The sequence below is a fragment of the Leucopleurus acutus genome (genome assembly GCF_964270905.1).
Source record: "Leucopleurus acutus genome assembly, chromosome: 2".
Classification (NCBI taxonomy): domain Eukaryota; kingdom Metazoa; phylum Chordata; class Mammalia; order Artiodactyla; family Delphinidae; genus Leucopleurus; species Leucopleurus acutus.
Window position 1 is genome coordinate 69,604,545 of NC_139143.1, and position 24,032 is coordinate 69,628,576.

General features: G+C 34.7%; 1 protein-coding gene across 2 annotated transcripts in view; it reads right to left on the reverse strand.

Annotated features, from left to right (window-relative positions):
* POU2F1 (POU class 2 homeobox 1) overlaps positions 1-24,032 on the reverse strand; it is a 172,629-nt gene that overhangs the window by 73,353 nt on the left and 75,244 nt on the right. For both annotated transcript variants that reach the window (XM_082861444.1, XM_082861443.1), the window contains exon 2: positions 6,301-6,366. In XM_082861444.1, coding sequence (XP_082717570.1) covers positions 6,301-6,366 — 66 coding nt within the window. The remainder of the gene's footprint in view (positions 1-6,300; positions 6,367-24,032) is intronic.

Sequence of the window (24,032 nt, forward strand, 5' to 3'; positions counted from 1 at the left end):
TATCCTGGGAAAAAAAATCATTTGAATGAAAAATCTAGTGAACCAGGTCAGGATAGGAAGCCTTAGCTCCACCATAATTCAGGTTACAAAAAAGACTTACAGTTAATTGACCATAAACTCAGTGAATCAACAGGTTAAAACTGAGTCCTCTGAAAATTGAGTCCTTGTCTGGTTATAAGGTGAGTCAGTTGCTTTAAAATAAAACAACTTTTAATATTTCAAAACAGTTAAATATTATCAGAAAAAATAACATTCTAGATTTTAAAAATTTAATCTGATGTCATTTTTAACTTTATTAATTATAAAAAAATAATTATAATAAGCCAGTGGTAATTTTTAAAAAATAACAATAATAAGCCAATGGTAACAGCACTGGCTGCACTAAAGTCTGTAACACTAATTCTGAGGATGACTAAATGATAAAGGATTTAGAAATCACATGGCACGATGGGAAAAATCTGAAGGAATTAGAAACCTTCAGTACAGCTTTATTTCTCCCATGTTAGCTTTACTGTTTCTTCATCCTAAACATACGCTGTCTACTACCATCACATTTAGATCCTACCCAGCTTCAAGGTCCAGTTTAAGTCCCACCTTCTTCAAAGCCTTCCCTCATCCTCCCAGCTGGAAATGATTCCTCCCTACACTGAATTCTCATAGACTCATGTCTATGAGACATTCTTATGAATATTCTTATAATTCTTATGAATATTCTATTACATTTCCATACATGTAAGATAAATTTCCTGAGAACAAATTAATATTTTATTCAACTTTAGTGATCCTACTGAGTATAGTACAGTGTCTTGCACAGTGGAGACAAAACAAAAGGAACAACATAGCTCAAAGGATAAGAGGATGGCTCTGCTCACTTTTATAGATATGTGTTTATAGCTATGTGTGACTTTTGTCAAGGGACTAAAAACATCTAAGCCTCAATCCCTGATCTATAAAGAGAAAAAAATAATGCCTCATATGGTTGTTATAAGGATTAAATGAGACAATCTATGTAAGTGTTTAACACATCTAGTAAATACTTAATGAATGACAGCCACTATTATATTAAATTATTACTTTATAATGAATTGTAATATTTTATAATATATTACTTTATAATAAGTCACTTTATAATAAATGTCAAATAAATGAAGAAGACGTAGAATAGGGCAATGACTTCCAGAAGAGCTTTCATTTTTAAAAGATGAGGAAAATCATTTTAATCTGTGTTACTGGTAAGGGCAGAATTCAAAAAAGTATAGATAACGGAGTTGTACAACAACAGAATACGGTGCATTAAAAATTAACTATTCCCTAACAATGGATGAGTCCAAGCACAGGGCAGATGACCATCTGTCAGGAATACTGATGAAAGAAGTCCGCCCTTTGATTAAAAAGTGAGCAAGCCTTTAAAATTTGTCTAATATTTTTTACATTGAAGAAAATGCTTTGGTTTTTCCTACCGATGTTTATAAAACTTCATACAGCGGCTTTACTTTTACAATTGTCATCTATAATACAGTTGGTCAGATTTAATTTAGGATAAAGTACCGTGGCAGGCAGAACAGCCAACTCAAAGACGTCCACATCTTATTCTCAGATGCTGTGAATAGTTACCTTACATGGTAAAAAAGATTCTGCAGATCGGATCAAGTCAAGGGTCCTGAGACGGGGGGAATTTATCCTCGATTATCTGGGTGGACCCAGTGTAATCACAAAATGGTCTTTATAAGAGAAAGAGGGAGGCAGGAGAGTCAGAGAAGATGTGATGATGGAAGCAGGGGTCAGAGAGAGAGAGACAGAGAGAGAGAGAGAGAGAGAGAGAGAGAGAGAAAAGAGAGAGAGACAGAGAGGGGAAGACAGACAGACAGACAGACTTTAAGACACTTTACTTCTGGCTTTGAAGATGGAGGAAGAGGCCATAAACCAAGGAATGTAGGTAGCCTATAGAAGCTAGAAAAGGGAAGGAAATGAATTCTCTCCACAGAGCCTCCAGAAGGAATGCAGCCCTTCCAAACTCTAATTTTAGGACTTCTGAACTCCAGAGCTGTAAGATACTAAATTTGTGTTGTTCTACCTAGCAATTTCACTATTAGTTATATACCCCAAAGAACTGTGTGCCAATGTTCAATGCAGCATTAATTCACAATGGCTAAAAGGTGGAAACAACCCAAGTGTCTATAAACAGATGAATGGATAAACAAAATGTGGTACAATCATACAATGGAGTATTATTCATCTGTAGATTGTGTAACATAGATAAACTTGAAAATATGCTAAGCGAACTAAGTCAGACACAAAAGAACAAATATTGTATGATTCCACTTAATATAAAGTATCTAGAATAGGCAAATTCAGAGACATAAGATACACATCTGTTTTCTTTAATTTGAGCTGACCCACAAGAAGCTTATTACTCCTTTTTATTTATTTTAATCAATTCCTTAAAGGTAACTATGTCAAAACTCATTCACTCTACTCACACCCCCAAATCCATTTCATTCAAAATCTTTGAGGTAGTATGAGATAATGAGAGGGAGGGGATATATGTATACATATAGCTGATTCGTTTCATTGTACAGCAGAAACTAAGACAATATTGTAAAGCAACTATACTCCAATTAAAAAAAAGAAAAAAGAAAGGTAATGAAAGGCTCACAGTCTTTTCAATCACAAATTACTAAACAGTTCTGAATTTATTTCCCTTATCTGTAAAATAGGCATAATACTATTTACCTTACAAGAGTATTTTAACAATTATGAAGTGTATATAATAAAGCAGCTAGCCGTGCACATATAGTAAGAATTCAACAAATGGTAACTGCTGCTATTATTATTACTATTATCTTTGCCTTCCCCTCCGATGACCGACTCAACTACTTAAAAGAGAAATAAGAAAAATGGAACAATCTGACATGAATTATTCCTCATTTTCCTTCTCCTTTCCACCTCAATTTTCTGTCATTGTTTGATCTTAGCTTCTTCTCCCCAATATAAAAAAAGGGTATATCTTTTTCCATTTTCAAAGTTAACCCTCCATTCTGTACTTTTGATCCTAACTCCTTCCCCTACCTCAGTTCCATCAGTTGTTTTTCTTTAATTCCTTTCTCTCTGGTGTTTCCTTCCACCTGGCCTATGAACATACTCAAATTTCCTCAAAGAAATACCACTATGGTACTTTCCTATACCTCTTCTTGAATTACCTCCTCTTGAATTATCCTGAATCCGTCACCTGCGTATCTGTCTCATCTCTAATGGATTGCTAACTCTTCAAAGACTGAGGGTATCTCATTTATTTGCATAACATCTTTTAATAACACCAAGTATAGTATTTTACATATAGGACAGGCACAGACTTAAATAAATGAATAAACCTAAGCAACAGATTTTCTGTGAACATATAAGGGCTGTTTGACAAAAGCACATTGTCAGATTTAGCTGCTCAACATAAATAAATCACTCTGGTTGGAGAAAGGCAAAGAAGTAACGTATCAAATACAATCTTAATTTTATAATACCATTCTCTTAAAATGTCACAAAATCAAAAATTATTTTTTCCTGAAATGTTTAAAATTGTTGTAGTCTACACGAAAGTATTCTGAATCCAGAAAATGTGAAACTTTGGTTTTATTATAATGCTAGTGTTCTTTCCATTGAAAAGTTTTCTTGTTATTCATAAACCAACAAAAACTAAGAACCCATATATTCTTTACAGTTAAGCAATCTGCAGGTTTGTTAGTTATATTTTAAAATAAAAATCCATTTATAAGCAAGTAATTATCTGAATAAACTGTAATTTTATTTTGTTTTATTATTTTTTGACTGCGCTGAATGGCATGCGGGATCTTAGTTCCCCAACCAGGGATTGAACCCTTGCCCCCTGCAGTGGTAGCGCATAGTCTTAACCACTGGACCACCAGAGAAGTCCCAGTAGACTGTAATTTTACATCTAATGTATCAGACATGGTACTTAGTATGCAAACTGGAACTCAAATGTATTTTTACGTTCCTAAGCTAACCAACTGACATCAGTGGGAAATGCTAAGAACACAGTGACAGACCCTTAACATTTGAGAAACTAGACATTCAAGGTTATCCTCAAGTGAATGTAAAAGCCCATAATATGGAAGTAATGTGTAATTTTATAAAGGCAACAAATGCTTCAGTCAACATACAGAAAGTGAGTCACCACGCTCCAGAGTTAGGATGGCTGATCATCTCATGTTTGATCCAGTTTCTCTTATTTCATTAGCAGTAATTCTTGTGAAAAAGGAATAAAGATTTTCCCCATTTGAAATCAACTACCACTGCTGCTGGTGGAAATAAAAAAGTCTAAGAAAGCACTAGCTTTCAGCCACAAAATCAGAGTCTTAGAGACATTAAAAAGTAAAATATCTAAATTCATACTGCTTAGCTCTATGGTGAATGAGTCGGCCATGCAATCCACATTAAAACAGGGCAAGAAATTCATGGGACTGTTTCAGCAAGTGTTCCAGCTAGAATTTATCTTACATAGCTCTATAAATGGTTTTAGACCCAAATATATATATACAAAGCTTTGCTTAAATTTTCAGTTTTATTTTATTACAGTTCATGGGAGAAACCATATGCAGGGTGTAAATCCTAATCCTGCCTTTATTTCCCGGCTGGTTTTGTGCCTCAATTTCCTATTCCTTGAAATAATACCTAACTTGCAGGGCTGCCATAAGAACTCAAAACTCAGGTAACGCATACAGTGCTTAAGATTTTTAAAAACATGTCATCAGGGTTTTATTAAATGTGGTGCTCAATAAATGGTAGCTACTGAAACTTCTATTATAGTAATGGATTCCCAAGGAATCCGATATAGTGTTTTTTCAGTGTTCTCCAATCATTCTGAGTCTGTTTCTCTTCCCTTAGAAATACATGCCTCTTCTTTGAATCTGAATTCTTTAGGCATGGGTGTCCTGTTCACTCTCTTCTAGTGTCTTAATGGGTTCAGCTACCCTATTTCTCTCTGCAAACAAGTCCCACACCTAAGCTAGATGGCCACAATACTGGCAGAGGGACTGCTGCTACAAAAAAATGCAAGGCGGAGCCCAAACAGGGGACAGAAAGGAGACTGGCTGACACTTCAGACAGAACAGAATGCTGCCCCTCCCCTTCGCGGGATGTATTTACAGCAGCCTACCTGGCTAGCCTCAGTTGGAGTAACTTGAGAGACATGTTAAATACAGCAGGAAGCCCCACTGCTCAGTTTCACATAAAGAGTCAGGTATGCTTTAAAGATTAACAAATATCTCCAGGTACCAAAAAATTTTAAACGAAAGATATGTAGGCAGGAAGCTGCTGTATTGGTTCAACTCATTTACTTCAAATTAAAAGGTGTTATGGCCAGTAGGGGTGGAAAACAAAGACAGTCTCCAAGAGTGACTCTCATTTTTACTATCTCTCATAGTTAGGCATTTTAAAAATCACGAGTCAAAGAGGCAACGCTCTCTGCTAGTAAAAACCTAGTGAAACTATTACTTTCTGGGTATCCCTGCCCATAATTCCCTTCTTAAATGGTTGATAAAGATACAGAGTCAAATGTCGAGTATGGGCTGTGGAGACAATCTATCCTTTACAGACTCACCTTCCTCCCATGGGGGCCTCAGTTTCCTCATTTTTATGGTATTAATTTTCTCTTTATACAGGGTTTAATCAAGTGTAAGTTTTTTTTAAAAAATTATGAAATAAAAGGATGTATTAGAAACAGGTGTGTGTTTTTATCTACTCACAATACCATTACTTCAATACAATTTATACTGAATGTGGATAAGATTTCCCATTTTGATTAACACCTATAACAAGAACAACTTTTTTGTTATAGCCATTCAACTTTTTTGAATGGCTGTGTAGCTGGCACCATGCTTAACACATTTCCTTTAATACTCACAATGACTTATGAAATTTATTATCCCCATTTTATAGGTGAACAAATTAAGTCTTTTTCAAAAAGTCTGGGGAAACTGCCTGAAGTCACACAGCTTAGTAAGTGGCTAGTAAGTCATTCCCAGAACTAACTGACCCAAAGGACTAGTCTCTCAACTACTCTGTAGTTTCTCTGATATATGGCAGCAAAAGATGAAACAATCTGCAGAAGAAGTTAGATAATCTTAAATCAATACAATCCCAGTTCCTGCAAATACTAGCTAATATTTGACAACTCAATACTCAAATTGGTCTTTATTCACCGAATACAAATCACAGTTAAATGGGAAGTTTCTTCTTTTAGCTCTATTACATCTAATTAAATAGCTGGATCTGAGAACGATCTTGTACCTGTGTTGCCATCTCCACTCTCCATAGATGGTTTACTGGTTTCTGACGGATTGTTCATTCTTGAGTCTGCAATAAATCAGAAGAGAATAGGTTTTGAAAATATTGGGGATGTGGTTAGGGAGGCAAAATTGTGGCAAAGGAAAAGGTCAAGAATATTGACTATTGTTACAGTCCTACAGTTCAAGGAGAGATGGTATCAACATTAAAACATTACAAACTATAACAAAATTTTATCTGAAAGAAATTCAGGATTCCTTTAACTCTGAAGTGATCCACAAATAAATTGTCTTTCTAAAGAACCTTAAGATTCTTCCAAGAGAAATAACAGAAATCTAACCTGCAAAAAAAATTATAATAGAGTATAATATAAAAAAGAGGAAAAATGTTTTATAATATGAAGCATAAAGTATATTAAATAAACAAAGTTGGGGCAGGGAGGAGGAGAGAAGTACCTCACAAAGTAAAATATGTTATTCCCAAATAAAGTTTCTTTTTTCATAAGTAAAGATATTCATTAATTGTAACCTAAATAATCTACTGGTAACCTTGATTACAGACTGGACAATACCTCAACCTAACAGAATAAAATGAAAACATGTGTAAGAAAAATATCTCCATATTTACTCCCCACCCCCTGCCCCAAAACAAACTAAACATGCGTCAAAGTGAGAATATATCAAATTCAAACCTCAATCATAAACCAGTACAAGAAGCTGGCCTACAAGGCATAACAGATACATCTAATAACTGCAAAATTAAATCACAACCACACCCAGTTAAAAATTATACTGCCTTGATATCCTAAATGAATGCTTTCATAGTAATACATTTTCATCAAGCAATATTAAGTATCCTAGAAGATATGCAAGAGGAAAGACAAGAACAAGTCTGCTTTTCTTCTACCTCTCCTAAAGGGTAAAAACTATACATTTAATATGTATCTTATTCTACTTCTGTGAACTCAAACTTAGCATATTTATAGTCAAAGAAGTTTACCATCAAGCAAGCTCTACCTTTTCTCTCAATGGGTTAAGAACCATTTAACTATAATTATTAGCAGAGAATAATACTTAAACTGTATATTATATTCAATTTTTTGACTGAACAGCCCATTTTGTCATCTGCTTAAATGTTTAACTAGAAAATCAAAACAATCATTAGTAGTCCCAACTGTGTTGTCCATGTTTACTTTATCCACATGCATAACTGATAAGAAAGATCAAGAATCCTTCTCTCATAAATTTCATTTCCAACCTGGAAGCTGTGTAATAGCTTTTTAAATAGTTTTTGAAACAAATGCTTGCCTTATGGGCTTAAGCAGTTCTATCATATATTTGTTTTGTTCTTCACATGTTCAAAGGGTTCAAATTTGTATGTCTGTGGTCATAAATGAGGGTAGTTCTATAACTTCCTTCCCCCTACAGAAAAATTTAAATATCATCTGAAAGCATACTAAGGTTTGAAAGGAACAGGTGTACAGCTTAGTAAACATCAGCTTTCTGAATGACTTAACCAAAATCTTATGAAAGTCAACAAAAACCACAACAAATGTAATAGAATACACCATTAAGCATACATGCTGCTCAATGCTTCCTTTAGAGTGTATTTTAAAAGAAAGTGGGAAAAAATGATGAAGCAGTTAACATTCATCAGAAGGGTAACAATGTTTTCCACATACCATAAAAACAAAGCTGTAGGCATAATTCTCAACAAGTCATGACCTGCACAACTCATATCCTGATTTCCACATCTAAAAATTAAAAATTATGTCACAGGTATTCTATGTGAATCTTCTATGCATTTTCTATCAAACTGTCAAGAGTTTAATATACATACACAAAAATAAATAAATCCTGATTAATTGAACAACTATGAATGTTGTACACTGGAATGGAATGGAAGAATGTTTAAATGATATTTACTGTGAACTGAAAATTACAGATATAATGTCTAATTCTAAAATATAATGCTAAAAATATTTCAGAAAGGTACTTTCCTTTCCTTTCTTGAGTTCCCAACTTAGTAGATGTAAAAGAGTAAATACAAGTAAGTTCTTTTTTTGATATGTGAAGTTTGTTTTTTCCCTCTGAGCACACTGAACTGACTGTATGAGTCTAATACACAGTCTACAGGTTGCTCTTGGATTGAATTCTTGACATCAGTTTGTTATTTTAGTCATTCACCCTTTAAATAGTGATTTTTATCATGCTGTACGAGTATTAGTACTACCCTGGGTTTAGGCCATGCCTTCCAGCTAAAAATTCAAACATTTTCAGAACTATCATTTTATTTTATCTGGAGCTACTGTGATGGTGATGGGGGGCAGCCTCAATTTTTCAAGCAGGAAAAATTACCTACAGGAAAAAAAAATCATTTGTAGAGGTTTTAAAACTAAGATATCAGAGACCTGGAGTTCTTATCATCACCTGGAGAGGTGACTAGAGTAACCCAAAGAGGTTTCAACAATTTTGCATACAAACAGAAAAAACTCAACACAAAATATGGCCACCATGGTCACAGTAAGTCTAAAAAACAAAGTGCCTCAATCTATTTTAAATCTTAATCACCAAAGAGAGTTTATATATTCAAGCCACACATCCCCGTCCCCAAATCTTGTTGTTCTATAGGAAAAACTCTAAAAACAGGCTTTCCAGCACTTAAAAATTATTTCCTGAAGAACAGAAGTTGATTTTTTAAAAATAAAAAAGGCTAGTATTAGCCAAAATTTGAAAACAGTTAACAGTTTCTAAAATCTGGAAATTGATCAACAGTCCTATTGCAGTAACCATTCCAATTACCTTCTGTATTAGCATTTATGGGAACAACTAGGCACTATGGCTCCATCTTATTTTTCACTAGGCATTTTTTAGAGAAGACATTCACATTCGGTATGCAAAACTTTTTAAATTAATATGTACATATTATTTAGGTACACTTTATACCTTGTTTCAGATTTAGACTGTTTTTAGAACTACATGAAATGCTCTCAATAGAAATTTCCAAAAAGCAAAAATGTCCTCCATTCCAGTTGAACTCTAAATCCACACTATTTACTGAAAATATCCTCTGAACCAGAAGAGCTAGTGGTAGGGAGGGACCTACTGCAAATTCAAGCAGGCTTGTGCTTTGCAAATGCTTTCCTCCTTCCCAGCTCAATCCACTTCTCCCCCCTCCCCCGAGTTGGTTGCATATGCGATTAAGCATTTATGCATAGTCAACTCCACACATGCTATTTCCATATTAAAGCTTATAAGAAAGAACCGTGCTGGTACCCACCTAGAACATAGTCACTGCAGTCCAGCATTGCTGTGAAATCTTCTAGAGGTTCAGACAGTCCAAAGCAAGGAAGAAACAGGTAGCGGTTTGGGGTAGGGGAAAGAAGGTACTATTATTTCTAACAAATCTACACTATATCCTTAAAAGAACAAGGGTGGGAGGTGGAAAGTGGATTGGGGGAGAAGCGAAATACAACTTCAGTTACACCATAGCAATCTTCAACTGAATAAGGAAACTTCAGTTGCTCACAGGAGTTTTAGCCTCTCCTACCAGCTAGGACTGACATTGTCAAGGCAACTGAAGCATGAAAAGTTCCTCTTTTTGTAATAAAATAGAAACAAAGATTGCAGCTGGCAGTTTCCATAATGAAGCTTTATCAGTATGCGCGTGATTAGGGCCTTATGCAAATCTCTCCTCGTTAGCACAGCAGCCAGTACTTTGAAGTCCACGAACAATTCATTTACAGAATACACTGAAAGCACTCCCTGCATAATTTAAATCATTGCATAAATATTTATCAGTCCATTTGCATATTAATTGGCAGTGCATGAAGGGAAAAATTATCTCCTGAGTGCCAGCATAATAATTAGGAGGATAAAATGAGATTTCTTCCAATGGCCTGGCTTCTTGGACCTAACTTGAGATAGTACCGGGGGAGAAGGGAGGGACAGGAGACAGAGTTCTGTTAAAATGCCACTGAAATGACACGTACAAATTAGAAACAACTCTACAGACTTAAGCACCTTTAATCTTATTCCTGCTGGCAACAATGACTTCAGTAATAAGGGGATTTGCAAAAAGCTTTCTACACAATCCAAATAATCCCAAGGAAACAATTAGCAAGGTAGAAGCAGAACATAGGGCTGTCAAGATGGTGCTAGCCTACTGATAGAGAATTTTCCGAATATTAACATACACTGTCAGGTGAAAGTCCTACTTTAAAACGAGGCACCAGTATAAATCCGGAAGCAGTGTAGGATCTATAAAATTATCTTCCAGAGTATGAAAATTCATTATCTACAAATCCTTTTATACTACCAAATTAACCAAATAGATTAGTTGAATGCCACATATCATACAATATTCTTCCCCCATCAGAATCAATCTAAAGTGTACGACAGTCTGTTATTTACAATATCAATCATCAAAAAATAGGTCATGTAAATTGTAGAATTAGTATTTTCAAGTAAATTTCACTTAATGTATATGAATCTATAGACTTAGAATACTTACAGAAGAATATATTTATTTAAAGTGAATTTACAAGATAAAACATCAACCCCAAATTTTTTAGGCATTACCGTATGACAACATTCCAATGTTATCATTATAGACAATTCAGGAGATTTGTAAAAACCCATGAAATAGGCATTATTACCCCCCTTTTAAAATAAGGAAACTGAGGCACAGAGAGCTGAAGTAGTTTATCTAATGTCACACTAATAATCTGGAGTCAGGATTTAAAACCAGATTTTGCTGACGTTAAAATTTGAGCTCTTGGCTACTATTATACCTATGGACAAGATATACATTTAAGGAACTGGTAGGCATGGGGGGCTTGAATCAAGCAGCAGACTAAAATAGCTTACTTTCAGTGTAGTAAGGAAGCCAATAATTGGTGACAACAATTTTGTGTTTAAAAGTCAAGGGTGTATGGATACACAGAAGAGTGCACTAGACTTGAGGAGAGTTCTCAAGGGTATTATTCCATTAACAACTGCTTTTATTTAGAACTAATCTTCAAGGATGTCAAGTGTCTGATTTTTAAAAATATGTATGTACCTTTTCCCAACATTAAGGATGAAATTAAATTCAACATGCATATGAGGAAATGAAAGACCACATTTCTATAAGGGACCTTCAAAAGATTTCCCTGCAAGTCAATAACTATGCTAGGAACAGAACCAAAAACCTTTCTTAACTTTTAGATCAGCACTCTATTTATACTGCTAGTTTTTCTATGTTTTACAGAACCACAAAATCCATAAAAGGAGAGGGTTTGGGGGAGAAATTTAACAATGACGTGTAGTACCCATGAGACTTTCCCTCTTTGAACCTTCCTTTTCTCATCTGTAAAATGATACTATCTTTTTCATGAGGTTGCTGTGAGGATAAATGTGCTTGTGCTTCTCAGACTAGACCCTGGACTGGAGCATGAGGTAGTTGTGCCAGGGAAGACATCAAGACACACGATAAACATGGTGCATCCTTTAAGAACATTGATTTTATTCAATAATGAATCATAATACTTTTTAGTAAAATAATCAAGAATATATTATGGAACAGAATACAAAATTCAAAAGAGTTTTTAAGGTAGAATGTATTGGATTATACAACTTCTACTTGGTGGGAAAATATGAGAAGAAATGATGAATGTGAATAAATGTTTCTTTTCTTCCTCTTTTGCCTTCATAAAATTTTACATTTATTGCCTGTATTTATCATAGAATCTCTCTGCATCTCACCACCTACCTTTTCGTACTGCATGCAGTTAAAACCTCTAAACTACCTTTCTTATGCCAATTAGGTCTTTCATACATTAGTTAAGGATGACTTATAGCGACAGCCAGACAATCACAGCCAACGAAGGAGTATTTGCTGGAAGGTACCTTGCAGGGCAGGATTTCAGTAGTGTAATAATCCTCCTCCCCCTCAGGCCAAGAGTCCCACAGGGTCTCTGCACAGCAGGCCTATAGCTCACTAACTCACACAGGTTACTATGCAAAGTGGGACCTCCTTCCCCTCTGCTGCACAACTCACTATCTTCACTGCAGGAAGAGGGAGAGGGGCAAAAGAAGGAGGCAGCACTGAGATGCAGCTATCCAGAGTGACAGGAAGCCTCACCTTACCCAGGCAGCTGACTCGGTCACAATGGTGGGGGTGAGAAAACTCCCCTCCTGCCACTCTTGATCTAGGTACTTTGTGCATTCTAGAAGTCAGGCTTAAATACTAGAAGGTTGTCCAGGCCTTCTACAGTTGGACTGGGAGAGGGATGGCCACCATTTCTCCTCTACAGTCCCTTAACAGCTGATCTGAAAGAGGGAAAGAGCTTTTCCCACAAAGTCTCAAATGTTCACCTCATTTGGTCCTCTGTCTGAAATATCAGATTAAAACTTAACCTAAAAAGAATACCCTTTTTAAAAAGGAAAACCATTTCTGGGAAGTTTGTAGGATTGTTATTCACACTTCGGCATGAATTAATCCAATTAAATTGCTTTCCTTTAAGACCTAGTTTAGGAGTTGATTAGTGAGGTAATGGTTGTTTCCATTGGAAAACAGGCCAATAAACTCTTTTTTTAAAAAGAAATTTACTTTTTTTTGAAGTATGGTTGATTTACAGTGTTTCAGATGTACAGCAAAGTGATTCAGATATATATATATATATATATATATATATATATATATATATATATATATATCTTTTTCAGATTCTTTCCCATTAAAGGTTATTACAAGATATTGATTATAGTTCCCGGTGCTATACTGTACATCCTTGATTTTTACCTATTTTATACATAATACTGTGTATATGCCAACCCCAAATTTCCAATTTATCTCCCTCCCCCATCTCCCTTGGTAACCATAAGTTTGTTTTCTATGTCTGTGAGTCTATTTTTGTTTTGTAAATAAGTTCATCTATAGAATTTTTTAAGTTTCCACATATAAATGATATATGATATTTGTCTTTGTCTGATTTACTTTACTTAATATGATAATCTCTAGGTCCATCCATGTTGCTACAGATGGCATTATTTCATTCTTTTTAATGGCTGAGTAATAGTCCACTGTGTATATATATCACATCTTCTTTATCTATTCATCTGCTGATGGACACTTAGGTTGCTTCCAGGTCTTGGTTACTGTAAACAGTGCTGCTATGAACATTGAGGTGCATGTACCTTTTTGAGTTAAGAGTTTTCTTGGGATATATGCCCAGGAATGGGATTGCAGGATCATATGGTAACCATATTTTTAGTTTTGAAAGGAAGCTCCATACTTTTCCCCATAATGGCTATACCAATTTACACTCCCACCAACAGTGTAGGAGGGTTCCTTTTTCTCCATACCCCCTCCAGCATTTATTATTTGTAGACTTATTACTGATGGCCATTTTGACTGGCATATGTGAATGATGCCCCCTAAGGCTGCAATACAGGGATTTCAGTGCTTAAAACAACAACAACAACAACAAAAAAAAAACCCCAAAATGGAACGTCTACCATTTACTAAAAATTTAGATGGGCAAATACCAAGAAAGAATTTACTTTATCAATTTGGCTATTAAGCACTGCCAAATAACAAGAGATCTGAAGGATAATCTTATTTCACAAAAAGTAAACTGAGGCCTAGAGAATGACTCTTAGGTGACACAGCTATTAAGTAGCAGAGAAAGTGGGTGTGGGGGTATATAATACGGAAGTATGAGAGGAAAATAAGTACAATAAAATATGCTGAAACTCTTACCACATGACACAGAGATCTGTAGTTGCTGGTCAATCAAAAAGGTCAACTTAAATATAAAACCATTTATACATACCTTAAACATTTCATTTTAACACAAAGCACAAAACTATACATTCATTCACCAACCTTTTGATGTTGGACTAAAGCCTTTGCTTTAAGTTTGGATCCACTAATTTGAATTTCCTCTTCTTTCTGGGATAAATCATGCCCTTAATACACACTCTAATATTTCCAGTTTCAATTTCTTTAGCTTTGTTTTTCAAGCTTATCACATTTTCACATTTTATGTATGTGTATAAAATAAATATTAAAAACTCAAGAAAAATTTCATGAAACAATGCTCCTTCCTAGGTGTAATGTACTCTGATATGTTCTAATACATTTCTTCTTTTTTTTTAATTGATTTAAACCTACTAAGTTGATTTCATGACCCATGGACTGAAAAACTGCTTTAAAAGACACGTGAAGCAATCTGAGTACAGAATCTTTTTCCTTCTTACTTACTTTTTTTTTTTAAAGAATAATTTATCCCTGATATTTTACAGCTCCCTTGTTCTCATCTAATTCAGCAGTATTTTTTTTTTACTTATTACCCTTTATCAGATCTTTTCAAAGCATTCAACTTAAGTTTTCACAGAAACATCACTTCTCTTTCCCTTGATTTATATAATAATTATTTAAATTGTGTGATTAAAATAAGTATAAACCAGCATGAAAAGGCTTGAGAGCACAAACATGTAAATGACTCCTGATACCCATACAACTTCAGCAGCAGCAGCAGATATGCACAGACATACTAAGGGGTAAGCATTCAGCATTCTGTAGGGGAATCATCAGTATGTTTCAAGCAAGAATTCTCAGGGCATCAGTTAATTGGATCAGTCATTTAAGAGGTGGTTTGTTAAGAAAGCTACCACACTAGAAAGCAGCTAGTATTAAGTGGCTCATGCTCTGGTGTCTTCCGTAACCTGTGCTATCTTATTTTTCTACAGCCATGCCATAGCTCATTTACTGCTCAGTCCAACACTCCGGCATCTTTTCAGTAAACACAGCAACATCACAAAATCCAATCCTGAATTGCTTAGCTGTAAAAGCTTAAATCTTGTGTAGCTTTACTAAAGTTTTACCATTACACTAAATTTTTCTCTCTAGTCTATCTTATCATCCTGTTTCTTTACTTCTATAACTGTCTTTTATTTGTTCTAATGTAAAGAGTTTTGCAAAGTCATTTATTTCATGTATGAACACATTCAACAAGTATTTTACTAAGTGCTGCCAGACACCAGGATAGGAATTGGGTCTACGACGCTGAGCCACAGAATGCTTACAATTCAATAGTAGACAGAAATATTAAGCAATCATCTAAATACAGAATTACAAAGTGTGAAAATTCCATGGAAGATCAGGTGACAACATGGCTTTAACACAGGCCTATTATTTGTCTTGACATACTTGGCTACTATTAGAGTTCTCTAACTTCAAGAAATGGAATGTGACTTTTTCTCTGATTCCATTTACTAAAGCCATGAAAAACAGGCTTTGTTTTATTTAAAACCACATGCTGCTTTGTTTATTGTCATTCATCCTTTGAACTATTTTGTTTCACTTCTGATATTGGTAATTTGTGTCTTCTCTCTTTCTCTCTCTCTCTTACTCCCAGGTTTCATAAATCTGTGTGAAAATACAGGTAACAAGTTTCCCAAAGTTCTACATGAGATACAAAATCTAAAGATATACTCCTTCACTAAACTAATTAAAATGTTCTTCAGACTAATCGGATGTTATTAATATCTCTTACCATTAACAGTACAGTAGCAGTCATTCCATAAATATTTACTAACTCTCAAACTGTCTGAAATACCGTTCCCTCCCTATATCAACTAGTGAAAAGTCTATCTATGCTATAAAGACAGGCTCAAAAGTTATGACCACAGATCTTCATTCCCCTCACTGTCAAGTAACTATTTGTTTCCCTGAAATCATATGGCAATGATAATATCCCTCTCTTTTGTTTTTAACTTTCTACTTTGAAATAGTTAGAAATTCACAGGAATTTATAGAGACAGGTCTCATGTACTCTTCATCCAGTTTTCCCCACTGGTTACATCTTATATAACTAACAGTACCGTACAACAGTACAAATCCAGGAAACTGGTATAGAGCATATGTAAAGTTCTATGTTATTTTACTGTCACGTGTGTAGATTCATGTAACCACCACTGCAATCAAAATACAGAACTATTTTTTCACAAAGAATTCCCTGCTGCTACCCCACTATAGGCATATCCACTCCTCCCCCTCTGGCTATTCCTAATCCTTGACAATCACTCATCTGCCATCCATTTTTCTAATTTTGTCATTTTGGGATTATACAAATGGAATCATACAGTATATGACCATTTGAGGTTGGCATGTTTTACTCACCATAATGCCCTTAAGACCCATCCAAGTTATTCTGTGTATCAACAGTTTATTCCTTTTCATTGCTGAACAGAGTAGTGCATGGTATGGATGTACCATAGTTTGTCTAACCATTCACCAATTAAGGGACTTTTTCGTTGCTTCCAGTTTGGGGTCATTACAAATAAAGCTGCTATAAACATTCATACACGGCATGTACATAGGATCACAAGCTCCACCCTGGGAGGAAGTATTTGCAAAAGACATATCTGACTCTCATCTATAATATACAAAGCACATTCACGTACATATTTTTATGTGGACATAATTTTTTTTCCTCTGGGATAAATGCACAGAAGTGAGATTGCTTGGTCATATGACAAGTATATATTTAGTTTTAAAGAAAATTCCAAATATTTTCCAGAATGGCTGTACCATTTGACATTCTCAAAACAATGTTTGAGAAATCCAGTTTTTCTAAATCTACAGCAGCATTTGGTAGTGTCATAACCTTTTATTTTAGCTGTTTTAATAGGTATGCAGTGATATCTCATGGTGGTCTTAATCTGCATTTCCTCAATGGCTTATGGACCATCCTTTTATATGCTTATTTACCATTCATATATCCTCTTCAGTGACATGTCTATTCTTTCTTGAATTTTTTTAGAATGCAAAAATCTCTCTTTTTTTTTTTTTGGCTGCACCATGCGGCTTGTGGGATTTTAGTTCCCAGACCAGGAATTGAACCCAGGCCCTCGGCAGTGAGAGCATGGAGTCCTAACCACTGGACCGCCAGGGAATTCCCCCCAAATCTCTATTTTCTAATGGATTGCTTTTTTGGGGGTTCAGTTTTGAGAGTTCTTCATACACTGTAGATAATAATCTTTTATCAGATATGTGCTTTGCAAATGTTTTTCCTCACTGTGGAGCTTGACTCTTCATCCTTTTAGCAGAGTTTTGCACACAGAAAAACTTTTTAATTTGGATAAAGTCCAGTTTATCAATTTTTTTCTTTTATGGACTGTGCTCCTGGTGTCATGATTAAGCACTTTTCACCAAGCCCTACATCCTGAAAATTTTCTTCTGTTTTTATCCTAGTGTGAGGTTTAGGTTAAAGGTTCTTCCCCCACCCCTCCCCAAATCATTTGTCAAAAAGACTATTCTTCCTCCACTGAACTGCTTTTGTACTTTAGTCACAAATCTACTGGCTGTACTTGTGTGGATATTTCTGGGTTTTCTATTCTATTCCATTGATCAATGTGTCAATGCCTCTACGGATCAAGCCCTGAGGTTTGATTCCTACAGCTATATAAAAAGTCTCAAAATTAAAGACTGATTCTTCCCACTTTATTTTTCTTTTTCAAAGTTTTCTTAGCTATTCTAATTCGCCTACATTCCTGTATTAATTTGAGAATAATCTTATCTATTAAAATCTTAACAGAATTAACAGATAGATGCTACTATATATAAAACAGATAAGGAACAAGGACAATACCTTGTAATAAACTATAATGGAAAAGAATCTAAAAAAGAATACATATATATATATGCTTTTCAGCATATATATATATATATATATATATATATATGTATCTCATTTTGCTGTACACCCAAAACTAACAACATTGTACATCAGTATTTCAATCAAAAAAACAAAAATAAAAGAATCTTAGGGGCATTTTGAGAGGAACTGCATTAAACCTGTATATCAATTGGGGAAGAATTTATCTTTCCTATGTTGAATCTCCTCATCCATGAACACAGTACATCTCTCCATTTCCCTATATCTTCCTTGATTTCTCCCATCAGCATTTTGTAGTTTTCAGCATAAAAGTCCTGAACATGTTCTGCTGGATTTAAAATTAAGTATTTTTTTTTTTAGTCATTCTTTTAGGGTAAGGCTGCTAGAAACAAATTCTCTTTGTTTTCCTCTAAGAATGTCTTGATTTCTCCTTCATTCCTGATGAATATTTTTCCCAGATATAGAATGTGAGGTTTTGAGCTCTTTCTGTACTTGAAAAATGTTACTCCGCTGTCTCCCAGCCTCCATGGTTTCTGATAAGAAATCCATTATCATTGGAATGTTTTTTCCCCATACATAAGGTGTTATTTCTCTCTCACTATTTTCAAGATTTTTCCTTTGTCTTTAAGTTTATGTAAGTTTTATGATGTGTCTTACAGATTTCTTAGGTTTACCTTGTTTGGAATTTGCTCAGCTTCTTGGATGTGTAGGTTTATGTCTTCCGCCAAGTTTGGCAAGTTTTCATCCATTATTTCAAGTACTTCTTGGCCCTGCCTGCTTTCCCCTCTCCTTCTCTTACTCTAGTTGTAGTCTTTTTTTTGTCATAATCCTATAGGTACTTGAGGCTCTGTTCATTTATTTGTTCTATTTCTCCTTCTTGTTCAGATTGGGTAATTTCTACTGTTCTAGCTTACAGATCACTCTGTCCCCTCCATTCTGCTGTAAGCCTACCCAGTGAGCTTTTTATTTCAGTTACTATGGTTTTCAATTCTAAAATTTCCATTTAGTTCTTTTTTTTAAAATATAAATTTATTTATTTATTTTTTGGCTGTGTCGGGTCTTGATTGCTGTGCACGGGCTTTCTCTGGTTGAGGCGAGCAGTGGCTACTCTTCCTTGCGGTGCATGGGCTTCTCATTGGGCAGCTTCTCTTGTTGCGGGCTCTAGGATGCATGGGCTTCAGTAGTTGTGGCTCACGGGCTCTAGAGCGCAGGCTCAGTAGTTGTGGTGTGCGGGCTTAGCTGCTCTGTGGCATGTGGGATCTTCCCAGACCAGGGATCAAACCTATGTCCCCTGCATTGGCAGGCAGATTCTTAACCACTGCACCACCAAGGAAGTCCCTCCGTTTAGTTCTTTATATTTTCTGTTTCTTTAATAAGGCTTTCTGCTTTTTCACTGAGACTTTATATTTTATTTTTTATTTCTCTCCTCTTACTGTTTTGGTGAAGAAATTACTAGTGGAAGTGCTTTAAAAAATTATGGGAATATGTGAAAAAGAAACAGAAACCAGCCTGAAACGTCTCCCATGGACAGACTTTTGGACAATTTGAACAAAGTAAATAAAAATAATAATGAATTATAACCATTACTCATAGGAATTCATGAGTCCATGCTGATACAAATAAATAAACAGGGAGAAGAGAACGTTCTACCTTACAGTAGAATGTCAAGAAAATTAACATTTGGAAACCATCATAGCAGTAAGTTCAGTCAAGAAACAACCGATACTAAATCTAGAGGGCAAAAATTTGATGACAAAAATTTACAGTTTGCCCACAAAATATATATTAATTACAAAGGGAAGAAGTGTAACTTGCAGTAAATAAGCTTGGTAAACACCACCTTAATCGAGTGATCAAAGTTAATATCACTAGTCGGGATAAATCAAAATTGTGCAACCCCCCCCCCCAAAAATGAGAACACAACTTCACTTCTGTGATATTCCTGCCACAGACACATAACCTGAGGAAGTATCACATAAGTCCCAATTCAAACACATTCCACAAAATGTATTCTTCCAAAGTGTCACAGTGCTGAAAATCAAGGAAAGACTAAGATAGAAGAATACTAAAGAGACAACATGACAACTAAATGCAATGCATGATCCTGGATTGGATTCTTTTGTTATGAAGGGCATTTCTGAGACAACTAGAAAAATTTGGATACGGTCTATGGATTAGTTGATAGTAATGTATTATTGTAAATTTCTTGAGTTTATGTTTGTATCATGACTATGTAGAAGAATGTCCTTATTTGTAGGAATTATACACTGAAGTATTTGGAAGTGATGGACCATCAAGTCTGAGACCACCTCTCAAAAGGTTCAGGGAAAAAGTTACTTGTATTATTTTGCAACTTTTCTAAAAGTCTAAAATAATTTTAAAAGAAAAAGAAAGATTTAGCAAAGAAAAAAGGGAAAACGAAAAGAGATCAACAAACTACCATACACTGTTTTATTATCCTAGTGGAGTCTTGCTCTCTCCACTCCTCAGAAATTTCTGATCACAAGATGCATATTAACACTGGCAACACTATAATTCTTACAGAATTGTGAAACGTATAGATAACCTAGCATGAGAGTGCACTTGAAACAAATTAAACAGTATTCTGATGGACATCTCAAAATATGAAGGAGTCTACATTCTAAAGCTCTACATTGAATTAATGGAAGTTCAGTAAAATTTATACTCAGATCTAAGCACTGAGTATTGAACAACTTTCCACAGTTGGTGTCGTATCACTTATTTATTATCCAAAGAAAGAAAAAAAGCTTGAAATCCATTACAACCAAAAACTCTATTAAATATTTTAGAAACTCAGTTAATTTTAAATAAAATCTACCCAGGCATAAGAAAGTATTAGAAAATGAATTTTAAATGTGGTGTCATAGATATATTGTCATGTTCTTTTAAAACTACGATTTTAGTGGCACTACAATGTGTTATGTCTAAACTTCCCACTTAGGAGACCCTGAGCAAAGGACATCACATCTGTTATGGGTTGAACTGTGTCTCGCCCAAGATGTTAAAGGCGAATACCCAGGATCTGTGAATGTGACCTTATTTGGAAATAGGGTCTTTGGAGATGATCAAGTTAAGATGAGGTCATTAGGATGAGCCCCAGTCCAATACTATTGCTGTCCTTACAAAAAAGGAAAATTTGAACACAGAGACAGATACATACAGAGGGCAGACAAGAAGAGAGGCATGGTACAGATTCTCCTTCACAACCTTTAGAAGGAACCAACATTGCCAACACCTTAATCTTGAATTTTTAGCCTCCAGAACTATGAAACAATAAATTGCTGTTGTTTAAGCCACCTGGTTTGTGGTACTTCCTAGTATCCCTAGGAAACGTAACACAACATTTGAACCTCAATTCTCTCATTTGAAAAATAGGAATGATTATGCTGTCTCCCAAGACTGTTCTTAAAATTAAAATGAGAATATTAGTTATTTTGAAAATAATCAGGAATTATAAAAATGATAACTGTATTATTCTAACATCTTGATAAATATTCAATAAATACTACTCAAGATTTTTCTCCTGTTATAACAAGAAATTTTAAGTGATGCTTTTGAATATTTCCATGTTTTTTAACTGACTTTTAATCCATAGGCCAGAAAATTATCTTTCCTGTACATGGTAAGAACAGTTTTATTAATGTTTGAATTAGCTGAACATGGCTGAAGTAGAATTTGGTTTCCTTTTTCTTCTTTTTTCTCATGTTTTAATCTTTAAATAACATTTCTTAAGAAGTATGAGTTTTCTCTTTTGAAAACTTTTTGAAAACTTTTTTAAAAACATTTTTTTTTGCCATATGATTGACATACAAAAAGCCATACATATTTAATGTATACAACTTTAATGTATACAAACTAGGTAAGTTTGGAGATAAATATACATCTGTGAGACTACAACTAAAGCCATAAACTTATTCATCACCTTTAAAGTTTCCTTTGTGTCCCCCGCCCCGTTTTTTAATTAAAAATTTTTTTGTGTGGGGCAAGAGCAAGTAACTAAATCTACCCTCTTAGCATATTTTAAAATATATAATACAGTACTGTTAGCTAACTATAGTCTTCTGAAAACTTAAAATCTAACTACCCGCCCCCCGCCCCAAGAAAGAAAACCCACTAATGCCCCTCTGGCCACATAAGCACTATACAGCAATCCCAGGCAGTTGTGATTCAGAGCACTGGAAACAATCAACAGCACTGGGATGGCCAAAAGTGGAGGACAAAAGAATATGAAGGGTTTAACAAGTTGACCATCCATACAAAAAGCAAGACATAGATTTGTGCATAATGCTTTCTTCTCTTTGCTCTACTTCCTGTACCGCTGTACTTTTCCATATATTAAAAATGAAAGCATGCATATAGATGTGTATAGCATATGCCCAACAGAGTAGGAATTCAATTAAAGTTTGCTGCCCCAGCCCTACTTCACCTCCTTCCCTTCTACTCAGAGGATGATGAGAAGTTTCAAGTAATACTTAGGGTAGTTAATAACTTTGTAATCTCATCATAATGTCACTGTATCAATAAATTTCATACCACCTTCACAAACTCCAGTTAGTTAGAATTTAACTAAAAAAATAATAAAATTTGTCAATGTATCTCACCTTTTATAAAGCTCTAACACATGACCATCTAGAACAGAAAGGTACCAGAAAATCTACTTTACATTATTTCTCATTTTGAATAGTAGAGATTAAAATGCAAATAAATTACAATTCTTTGGTATAAGATCTCCACATTACCAGGAATAAAACAGTTATGTGACATGGGCTACTACAAAATGTACTTTTTTATATCTCACTGTCTACATTCTGTGCACCCCCACCCTCTTTTGGCCAGGCAGGTCGTGGTGGTAATTTAATGAAAGATTCCTGGGGAAAGGTGAATTTCAAGGGATGAATCAGGTTTTAAGGCAAAGATTCTCCTGGTTTGGGCAAACTCACGTACTCAAGGTATTTTACTAAAGAAGAGGAATTTTCTTTATACTTCCATCATTACATCTTCATTTAAGATAATCAGCTTTTGTTTATCCCAAAGCCAACCAGACACTTGAAATGTCCTAATTTCTGACTAATACTCTTTGCTATAACATCAAAATTTTTTCATTAAGGGTGTCAACTAATTTTGAAAGGTCTGTTTTAAAAATATTTTAGGAAAATAATCATTGTTTGATGATCAACTATAATAAGTAAAAACACTGGAGAGACAAATGTTCAGTCTCATTAAATATACCTCTGGACTTGCTCAAAGTAGTTTAGTTTAAACATGTATTTATAATATACAAATATTATATACTTTTCGAGGAGGTATAAAACTTACACCTTGAAATTACATTATAAAATAGCTAATATGATTTCTATAGGTAAAATCATTACAGAGGAAGACATGGTTTTATGGTTTCTCTACACTACCTCAGTATGTCTCTAAAGTGCTCAGATTTTTGAATGGGTGAATTAAGAGAGGAAATAATTCCATAATTAGTATCAGTAAACAAGGGGTAGGCTGGATTTACGATTAACTTTTTATTCCAAAAATAAACAGACTTCACAGTTTAGTAATAGGCTTTGACATCAGAGAAAACTGTGTTTAAACTCCAGTTCTAGAATTCTAAAATTCTAAACTATATGACCCTTCCTAAGCCTCAGTTTCCTCATCTGTAAAACAGGTGCAACCATACTCCCAAGGGTTCTCCTCAGATTTGAACAAAATGTATCCAAAAGCTTCAATGGCCCCAGTAGTTAATTAGTGGTTGTTAATATTATTGTTAATAGATAAAATATTTTACGTAGAATAAATAAAACCATTTCTTCTTTGCTGTTGCTACAGTAACATATTCAGTTACACAAAAGGAAAATCCATATGAAATGTCACTGTGGTTTATTCCCTTAGGCATGTTAATTTATAGTTAAGGTACTTAAAAAAATGAGAATTTTTAAAAGGCATGAGACTAGGAGTCTAGATTCTGATCTCAGCTCTACACTGGCTAAGGAAGCACTGAACTTCCTTAAACAAGTTACTTCATCATTGGTAAAATGTAGATTATAATATTTTG